The 11,186-nt window shown below is 33.4% G+C and overlaps 1 protein-coding gene across 1 annotated transcript; it reads left to right on the top strand.

Moving 5' to 3' along the window:
* Positions 1-5,168: 5,168 nt before the first annotated feature.
* LOC131040662 (uncharacterized) lies at positions 5,169-7,261 on the top strand. Its single transcript, XM_057973619.2, has one exon. The coding sequence runs from the start codon at positions 5,651-5,653 to the stop codon at positions 6,947-6,949; it is 1,299 nt and encodes a 432-aa protein (XP_057829602.2). The 5' UTR covers positions 5,169-5,650; the 3' UTR covers positions 6,950-7,261.
* Positions 7,262-11,186: the final 3,925 nt, after the last annotated feature.

Raw genomic sequence — 11,186 nt, 5'->3', positions numbered from 1 at the left:
CTCTCTCTCTCTCTCTCTCTCTCTCTCTATATATATATATATATATATATATATATATATATATATATATCACATTTTGATTATATTAAGGTTTTTCATCTTTAATTTCTTTTGTTAATGTGTCAGTTTTTTGTCAAAAACCAACATGTGGTATTTTGGGTATAATTTTTTACTCATTCATTGGATTTTGAAACAAATTACATGTTTAGAAACTAGACTCCATTCTACAAGCATTGAAAAAAACTAATTAGTTTTCAAAAAGTTTAGGGGGGAGCACATTTAAATTTTTGGTTTTTTAGGATGTGTCCACTTTGAAGATTAGTAAAAATATCATATATTCATTAAAAAATAGCCAAAAAATCCATCATAAACTACATGGTGTTAGCTAATTTCTCATTGAAGTGATTTTTGAAATTAAAAAAAAAGGTTAACATTTTAGGGGAGCACAACAAACGCTATATTATTTTTTTTGCAAAAAACATGACCACTTTGTGCTCTCCCACTTTTTGAAGCCCTTAATCTTCACCATTTGCAAAAAATAGTCATTTAGAAGGTAGATTCAAAGCACTACAACTCTTTTTCTTGTTGCATCTTTAAATTTTTATCGTAACTATCTTCATTTTCTTTGTCACCTTTTTTGCACCGTCTTTGCCATCAATCATGTTTCTTTGCATCTTTCTCTTTACCACGTCCTTGGCTCTCATTTTTCCTTTTTAATGTCTAGTTGTTTGAAGCCTCTATCGTATTTAGACTTATCATTAACAATGTAGAGTAATAAGCATCAACGAAGCCAATTGAAGCCACCAAACATAATAACATTGAGATTTGTTATAACCAAAGATGATTTGCCTTGTTTATCATTTGAATATGCTTGCTCTTACATCCTAATAAATACACACTTGAATCATGGCATGCAAAGAGAAAGAGAACCTTGTGACATCATGATAGTACTTGTGTTACCCCATTTATTATGTTTGAGTCCCTTATTAAATTAGAGAAAAAATCATTTTAATGTTATAACTGTAATTTTTCAATTATATAGAATTGCCACGAGAATAAAAAATAAAAGCTTGAATCCCTTCCAAGTGACTACTCTTAAAATGCACAAGAGGTAAGATAAAATTTCTTTAAATAATTCAAATAAGAAATTCTCAATTTCATTTTAATTTTGTACCTATGTTTTTCCAATTTTATAGAATAACTTTAACAGTTAAAATATAAACCTTAATCCCTTCCATGTGACTACACGCTTAAAATGCATAACAAACTAAGATATTTGCTTTAAATAATTCAAATAAAAACTTCTCTTTTCTACACATGTAAAACATACTTAATATTTAAAATTTATAAACTATTATCCACAAACAACCAAATTAAATCAGGTTACCCAATGGGACAACACTAAAAACACACATTTTGATAACATAAGGGATGTGTTTGGGTATAAAAGATATAATATAGATGATAGGTTTATCTTCTTCAATCACTTTCTAGACAATCTGAATTTTCCACGTGATAAATTTTCCTTGGAACATGATAAGTATTGTTGACAATTCTTGCTCAACATTAAAGAATGATTTAAACCTGATTTTGATAAAATAGAATAACTTTCAAGCAAGTGGATCAACAATGGCCATGGTCACCACAAATAAATTTGTGAGAAAACTATTTTAGTGGGCTTAAAGAGAAGAGTGTCATAGATAAAGTAACAAATTGAAAAGTAACTAATGTTTGGTGATTCACAAAGAAGAGGTAGATTTATTTTTTTGGGAGAGGTCTCAAATTTGTGGATAAAGAATATTTTCAAAGTGAAATCTATGATAATGGTGCAAGTTATTCAAATGATGTTGGGGAGCTTTTTATTTTGGTGAATTATCATTATCATGTTAACGCTCAAATCTTTATGATGCTTGTTGGGTTCTTTTGGAGTCAGGGGAAACCATGGTGATGAATGGACCTTAGCTTTGTCCTCAATATTCATGACAATTACCAAACCATGGTGATGAATGAACCTTATCCTTGTCCTCAATCTATCAATTTTGGGTTAAGGTTTCCTTACTAATAATGGTTTTAGCCTTTTTATTTTAGTCTCGGTAGTCTTCAATCTAACAATAAGTGGATTGGTTTTTCGCACTAGAGATAGAAACAATGGATAGTGAAGATGACATAGATAATGGTCATGAGGGAATTCTATAGAAAATTATAGGAATTATAGTTGATATAAAAATGTTTGTATTGCCTTTTGAAGATTTTATTAAGGCTCCTTATATTTTTTGAATATGGTCCTCCATTATAAAGATATCAATAATTGTTATCTTTTTGTACAAAGTTTTAAATATATCGTTCTGACCTCCAAGGTCAATTTTATATATAATAAATATATTTTCTTAATATAAACTTTTCTTTAAAATTCCTTTTAATGATATTTAAAAATAAATTAAAAAAATGGAAAGGAGGGGTTTGGTTGTAGTTGTGTAGGCTGCACCCCTCACTCCAATCCATGGGGGCTATAACCCCAACATGGAAGTGCCTGATGGTCATGGCCAAGGTGGGGTCATGCCCCACAAAGAGACTACACTTGTAGCTATGGTGGGGAAAGGTCATGTCTTCCAAATCTACCTCTCTTTTTTTTTTCTTTTTCTTTTTTTAATTTTTTTAAAAAAAATCTCATATTGCTTTTAATCAAATGTATGTATGCATAAAGTATGACATTTAAGGCTTAATAAAGTAAGACATCATATTTATGGATTTGGAAATTTTGATACATGCTTTATAATCATTAAAATAGTATCATTAATTATAAAAAAAAAGTTTTTAAAAGCAAGTGATTCCCCCATAGAACAACTAGGAGACATCATTCAATTCTTAATAATAGCACACAATTACAACCTGATGTTTCTTAGAGAGATAGAGAGTCAATAATCCAAAAAGTTTTATAAGAGATCAATAATACCAAAAAGTACTAAAATCTAGTTTACAAGGCTTATCGAATGATTTAACTAGTTGGTAATATTTAGGTCAACCAATAGGAAAAATTTGCTTCAAGAGTCACATGTAAGATTGGGCCTTATAACTTACATCCTAATGAAGCATAAATGCTATATCCACCATGGACAACATGGATACATAAATAAGTATGTGTGCCAAATCAAAAGCATTTATCTTGGGAATGTACTAACTAGGGCCTAGGAATTGAGATCCCATTGTATTTTTAGATACCAACACATGACTTGTCATCCACATCTTTTTCTATGTACTCCACATTCATAGAGTCTAGGTGCACAACTTGGGGATTTTATTTCCTACTCTATGTACTTTGCAAAGTTCATTTCCATTCTATTTGCATTGTCTTTGTCATTGATGTTGTTGCTCTATATCTGTTTCTTTGCCACTTCCTTAGCTCCCTTTTTTTCATTTACTATCTTGTTGTTTGAAATCTATCATATTTAGACTTATCATTATTGTGTTGCAAAGTAATTGGAATCAATGAAGCCAACATAAGTCACCAATGATAATAACATTAAGCTTTGTTGATAGCTTGTTGTCTCTTCTCCCATCTAGATAGATTGTATGAGCCATTGCCATCCATGCCTAAAGTGGAGGGTTAGAAGCTTCAACCTTTGTAAACCTAACCCAAAAAATGATATTGTGATAGAACCTTGCTTATTATTTGAAACTTTCTTTCTCTTACATCGTAATAAATATCACCTAAGTCATGACTTGTGAAAAGAACATTTGAACATCACAATAATGTTTGTATTATCCCACTTATTATGTTTGAGCTCCTTATTAGTTCCTGCTATGAAACTATAGGGGAAGGACGCATCTTTAAGAAATGATTAAACTACATGCTAATAACTAATCAGATTTGAGCTTTTTTCAAGTCTTGTTTTTCATTTTCACTTGCATCACCGAAACTACATATTCTTTAACACAAATAATTCAATTTTTTGGCATGTGCTATTGCCCTTTGTTTTAGTTGGCAGAATGTCAAGAAATGAGAGTTTTCCTATAAATAACCTCGTAGGACAACAACAAATGAGAGTTTTTCTAGAGGACAATTGAAAGCCAAGATAATGTTAGTAGAAAATTGATTGCATATTTTCATAGTATTTTTTTTAAAAGAAGAAATTGCATTGTCATTTTGAAGCAAATGAATGCCTCTATTGATAATCTGAAATCTTATTAATAGCCATATTTGTTTTGAGGACAATTTACTTATGTAGTTTGATCTAGAATATTCATACATTTTGATACACCAAACAACCTAATCTTAGACCTGCATTTATATTGTCTTTATGATACATTTTTCACAATCCTCTATATAGAAAAATATGTGAGCCAAATTAAAGTTGATCATTATGATGTCAATAAGATTTAAGTAACTATTTTAGTCAATTGGATACTCGAATGAATTAGCTGAAAAACTGTGGTAGCTACTTGGTGTTGGATCTTTGGATTTATTTGATATAGCTTGAGGATATTGAGTTGCTGAACACATCAGAGAAAAGACAAGAAATTTTGGTTGTGTTTTATTTCATTCTAAAACAATTCTATTTTTATCTGCTAAATGAAGGCATTGGTTGTTACCATGAAATTGGTAAAGTTATCATTGAGCATGCTATAGGCATTTTTGAGACTACCATATACATATGGATGCACATGCTAAGTAACTGTCATTACTTCTCTCGATTTGTTAGAGATTAGATGAATGAGTGTTTGGGGTACCAAAAAGCACTTAATCTACCCATCAAGATAATATTATGTATGTCTATCATCATAGATTTTTTCATGACAAATAGGTATCCTATAACATAATAAGAGTTTACGACAAACTTTTGCCCTAATTTACAAAGCAAATAACCTATTCTACACTAATTTACAAAACATAAAAACTATTACGCCAATCTTTGACAAGAACTTCACTACCCTACAACTCTGATTAAACTAGAGAAAGATAAAAAGTTTCACTTTATTCTTGTAAACTATATTTTCCCAATTTTAAAAATTGCAAGGATAAGAATACAAGCCTTCATTCTTCCTCGTGACTTAAACCCTTGAAATGTACAACTAAGATATTAGTTTTAAATAGTTTAATAATAACTACTCTTTTCTACATATGAAAGATATAAAAAATTTAAAAATATTATCCAAATAAACAACTCAAATCATGTTCGCCATGGAACAACACTAAAAACACATTTCGATTGGAAAACGTGGGAACCATGCGGACGATATCTTTATTTCCAGAAATTCTCAATTTTCCTGCAAAGCACGTGATGAATTTTCCATGGAACACGATAAGAATCCTGTGAGAATTCTTTCTCAACAGTATAGAATGATTAAAACCTGATTTTAATATAATAGAATTCTCATATACAAACGAGCCCTGCAAACTTCCTCGTGGGTGGTAGGGTTTTCTGCATATAATTTTCAAGTAATTTAAGTGGGTTCTCAGAAGGCCACAATGATCATGGCTGCCACAATTAAATTTATGAGAAAACAATAAGAGGGTCACAGATAAAAATGCAATGTGAAAAAGCAACTATCTCCAGCTGGTAAAATTTAGAGGGAGAAGATATAAAAATGGGAACTCAGAGCCCATATCAGTGGATACCAAGAAATCAAACCCCATTCTTTCAGAGTTATTATGACAATGGCGTTCTTTGGTTTTGTAGCAGCCTTGTTCTTCGTCATTGTTTGGGTTTCGATCCCGGGACCTGTGGATGCAAGTTTAGGGTATGCACGCCCCCAGTTAAAGCTGAAGGATCCTGTGGTAATCCTGGTTTCCTGTGATGGCTTTCGGTTTGGTTATCAGTACAAAACGCATACACCCAACATCCATAGGCTCATCTCCAACGGCACCAGTGCAGAGACAGGTATGATACCTGTTTACCCAACCCTCACTTTTCCAAACCATTATTCGATTGTAACTGGGCTTTATCCTGCCTGGCATGGAATTATCAACAACTATATTAGGAACCCTCAAACAAATGAGACCTTTACTGTCAAAAACACTGAGCCCAAATGGTGGCTGGGAGAGCCCCTGTGGGAGACTGTGACCAAACATGGGCTGCAGGCTGCTGCTTATTTTTGGCCCGGCTCTGAAGTTGTGAAGGGCCCCTGGAATTGCCCCAAAAAGTTTTGTCAACACTATAATGGGTCTGTTCCCTTTGAGGAAAGAGTGGATACTGTGTTGGGTTATTTTGACCTGAAACCATCAGAAATGCCCAAATTCATTACCCTCTATTTTGAAGATCCTGATAGTCAGGGCCACCAGGTTGGGCCAGATGATCCCAAGATAACCGAGGCAGTTGCTCATATTGATTCCTTAATGGGGAGACTCATGAATGGGCTTGAACAAAGAGGGGTTTTGGAGGATGTGACTATTATCATGGTGGGAGACCATGGCATGGTGGGCACTTGTGATAAGAAGCTCATCTTTTTGGAGGATTTGAGTCCTTGGATTACAATTCCTTCCAATTGGGTAGACACTTATAGTCCTGTGCTTTCCATTAGGCCTCCCCTGGGAGTTTCTCCATCTGAAGTGGTGGCGAAAATGAAAAAAGGCTTGAAGTCTGGCAAGGTGAACAATGGTGAGTATCTGAAGGTTTTCCTGAAAGAAGATCTACCAAGTCGGCTTCATTACTCAAGTAGTGATCGGATTCCCCCTATCATTGGGTTGGTTGCGGAAGGGTTCAAGATTGAGCAGGCCAACTCCAATACTCAAGAATGTGGAGGAGCGCATGGTTATGATAATGCATTCTTTTCTATGAGGACAATTTTCTTTGGCCATGGTCCTCGTTTTGCAAGGGGGCGGAAAGTGCCATCTTTTATGAATGTTGAGGTTTATAATCTCATCACTTCTATTTTCGGCATCCCTGGAGCACCTAACAATGGCACTAAATCTTTTGCAAAGTCAGTTCTACTGCCTCATTTCTCTGTTTGATCTGAATTTGCAATATCAGATGTTGCTGTCAATTGAATAAAAAGTCTTCAAGTTTAAGCTGAGTGCGGTAATAACCTGACTTTAGTGGTGTTATAATCACCTCTGTTGATTCTCTTTCCAGAGAACAGTGTTTAGAAGAAGGGTGTAAACTGCTTGTGTTAAAACTACCAAACTGTTAAAATCTTAGGCCGTTTGGTAAGGATCTTTTGTAATAGTGAAAAAAAAAAAAATCTTTTGTAATAGTGTGAGGATTTGTTCTCCTTTTGTCTCCAATTTGCTTCATTTTTCCTTTTATTTATGTTACTTCTATTACTACTGACGTGTTAAAGCTAGCTTAATTGTCATTTGTGGGCTTTGTGTATTTGTTGTTGTTCTAGACTTGGCAAGGAAGAATAAAGTTAGGCATTTCATTATCCCCTATTTTTGGTGGCAGAGTATACTAATGAAACCATGCTGCAAATGCATGCACAGGTAATGAAGTACTTTTTTCTGACCATTTATACAAGTTTGAGCAATTCTAAGATTGATATATATCAGGTGGTTGTCTTTTGCTATGCAATACAATCAAATTCCTTTTATTGATTGCTCAAAGCTCAAAATGTTGGTTGGAGTTAAAAATTATGTGATTTTTGAATTCCTATGACTGCAAATTTTCTCTGCTTCTGTAAAACAAGTTATGTTTTGATCTGATCAGGTTCTTATTGTTCCTGGTTACAATGGTATAATGCTTCTGATCAAAGACTGTCCTAGAAAATAAGTACTCTGTTGTGTCTAATGTCTTGCCCAATTGAGCATCAATTACTATTCTACGAGTATTTGTTGTTGGGATTTTAAAAAGTAACAGGGTATACTCATTCAATGTTCTTTGCGTAAGGTTATTGCTGTCTATCCTGAAGTCATGCATAATAGTTTCAGAGTCAGGGTTATTTGTAGCTTGTTGCAGAATGATTATCTTAGAACGAATATCTCTGTTATCACATTTCTGTAACCATTTCCCGTTTATTGGAAGAATTTTTTTATCTGAAGAATTTATGTAGAGAAATAGTTTAGACATTTTCTATAGAAGGTTTAGTTTCTTTCTTTTAGGGTAATATTTATCACCTTTAAGATGAAGCCTGTCTCAAACCAAAACCTGGAAACAGACTTATGTCTGAAAGTTACAAAATGAAAAATATGAGAGGCTAGATGAATCCTATTAGAAAAAAAAGGCATGGAGAGAGATGACATATATAAAGAAGTCGACTGCCTAAAATTTGCTTTATGGGCCTACATGGGTTATTTGAGATTGTTTTTAAAGATCTGCTCGTTTTGGTTGGTGTTTTTCCATTTTCATAATTTTAATCTGTTTATTCACCATCCTTGTGATGGTTGGTTATAATAAATTACTTGAGAATGAGATCAAATATTATGTAAAATGTACTTGCAGAAACTTGAAGTTATATCTGTACTTGTGTTGCAGTTTTACTCTCTAAATCTCCAAAAACTGTGTCTACACTGTTTTCCTAATTTCAATCTGCTTTTGCGTTTTTCTGATGCTTAGCATAGAATGAATTTTTGGGACATTACAGCACCGTCACATTTTGCAATTGAACTGAAATTGAACATTGAAGTAGGGAGTTGGACTAATAGGCCCCATTTCCCCTGTTTGAGCCTATAGAGCTTTGCAGATCAAATGTTCGTTTTATAGAGAAGAATTTCGAATGTTGATTCTATAACAAAATGAACTTGTTTGTAGAAACACAAGAGCCTTAGCTGTCTATTCTTTAGTTCTTGATTTTTTTTAGAGTCATAGTTGTTGGGAAAATATGCATTGTACACCTTTCATAATATTATAATGTAATTTAATATTATTTGTGGTGTATCTAGGAGATCTAGACATTCTTGGGGCTATCATCTGTGTTGTATTTTAACATTGGGATAAATATTTAATGCGGTTTTGTACATGGACAAAATGTTACATATTCAGAAAACTTAATACCAAAAAGTTCATGGTATTAGTTTACGTGGTTTATGTAATACCAGTTAGAAGTTTTGTGGAAGTTTATTTCTTTAAAAACAAGCAAAGGAGTAGCTGTTTAAGGTTGCCTACTTTGGTTAAGGTTAGTTTAGGGTTGCCTTGTGTAAGCATCTTATGTAGATTGCACATGTGAGGGTTTGAACCACGGATTGCGATTTGTTGTTACATGATTCTCATTTGTTTATTCACATGGAGTGCATTTAGAGAGCTTGATACTTCAAAGTTATTCATGGAAATTTTGTAGATGTATTGTAATATTTGTGGATGAAATATACATCGAGCATGGATGCTTTTGGAAGCTAAGTTTGTCTCTTGAGGGTTTTTCCAAAGTATATCTCGTGTCATCTTGATAGTATCTTTGTTTATTCTTTTGCATGTGGATTGTAATTATTTGTTTGCACAAATTTATCTTTTGTTTATGTGGAAATAGTGATATATGGTTGCAAACATCCTTTCAATAGTTGCCTATTATTATTATTATTATTATTATTATTTTCTCATTGCGGGATGTCCTTTCCAATTGAAACTAGGCTAGCTATGGAAAAATCCCATAAATTTACCTTCAAACCTTAGACCAACAAACTAAAGCAACTTTATTGGTGTAATGGTGAAAATTGCATACTTGTGCCCTGCCCTTTTATTTTTTGGGTCTGAAGTGAAAAGGTTGGCCTAAAATGCATCAATCTTGATCGCAACATCACTCACATATAGTGTTCCTCATCCTTAAATCCACCATTTGCTACCTTGGTTCAAGTCGACAAGCCCAAAAGCGATGTATATTACATTTGTGCCTATTGATTTGAATGACAATTTTAGAAGTTAAGATTTTAAAATTCAAACTTTTTGTTGTATTTTCCATTGGTTGCTTGAGTTGCCTAAAGCGTGAATAACTCTAGGTGGTACATTGAAAGTAAAAACCCAATTCAATGAAGGATACAAGTTTGTGTGTGATGGGCACTTGTTCTTGAGTCCCAACATATACAAGGAGTTGTAGGCCTAAGTAATGTTCCATATGACAAGGATGGTTGGCCGAAACAAGGGAACATTGAGGTGGTTGGGGGTGTTGATATTCCTTTTCATGATGATTTTATTCTTCTTGAGGGTAATGATGAACCTTGTAGTTCCTCATGGTGTTGGTGATGTGGGCTCTCCTACTGTTCCTATTGGTGTTAGTGTGATGCGAGCTTTCCAATTATTCTTGGTTTGGGTGTTAATGAGGGGAAGTACATTGATGATGATCTTGGGTCAGGTGTTGAGCGGATTGCAAGTGGGAGTTCTTTTTGTAATGTGGTTAATGAGATTTCTTTCACCATATCAATGTGTTCCTATTCCCATCACTATATATCAAGAATCTTGGCTTCATGAATGTTTTGACTTCAGGGTGTAATCCTTCGAGAAGAATGTTGAGGAGTTTAGTGATAATTTGGATAAACAAAAAGTAACATTGGCCAGTAATGTTATGTTTCTTTGTGCTCGTGTTTTGTATCCCATGACAAGTTCAAGCTTCCCATGACCATTGTTACCAAGATTGTTGTTACTAGTTTAGGTGATAGATTACTAAGATTGTTGTTTCTTGTTTGGATGTTGATCATTTTGGCTTGTTATGATGATAGAGACTATGTTGTTGTCATTGTATGCTCTTATGGTTGGCGGACTTGATTTATCATATGAGGATAGTGCGGTGAATAGTTGGTTACTTGTTTTGATCTGTATTTTCTATAGGGTCCTATGTATATGGCTTCTTAATCATCCCTATTTTGTTTTATGGGACTTTAAGTTCATCATATTTTATGTATTGGCGTTGTATGAGCCATATTTATAAACTATATCAAGTAATTAAAGAAAACAATCATAAAGCATAATTGATGAATGTGTAGAGTTCTATTGTGAGTAGATAAAATGAATCACAAACATTGCATCATCATTCTAGGAGTATATTGCACATAAATTATATAGAATCCGTAGTGAAAACAAACATATAGAAAATAAAAAGCACCATTATCAGAACCTAGAATTGTTATATTCAAACAAGCCTTGCAAACTCGCTTTGCATGGCTTGTAGGGTTTTCTTCATATAGTTTTCAAGCAATTACACATGCTCATTGAAATGGTTGGTACACTATTTGGATAAATAAGAATTTAAGTGGGTCCTCAAAAGGCCATAGCGGCCATGGCTGCCACAATTAAATTCATGGGAAAACAATAAATCAATAGATAAAA

This window comes from Cryptomeria japonica, chromosome 1 (genome assembly GCF_030272615.1).
Source record: "Cryptomeria japonica chromosome 1, Sugi_1.0, whole genome shotgun sequence".
Taxonomy (NCBI): domain Eukaryota; kingdom Viridiplantae; phylum Streptophyta; class Pinopsida; order Cupressales; family Cupressaceae; genus Cryptomeria; species Cryptomeria japonica.
This window is presented reverse-complemented; position numbering and strand designations above follow the sequence as displayed.

Excerpts from the sequence above, each read along its gene's own strand:
- LOC131040662 (XM_057973619.2), top strand. The coding sequence starts at position 5,651 with ATGACAATGGCGTTCTTTGGTTTTGTAGCAGCCTTGTTCTTCGTCATT.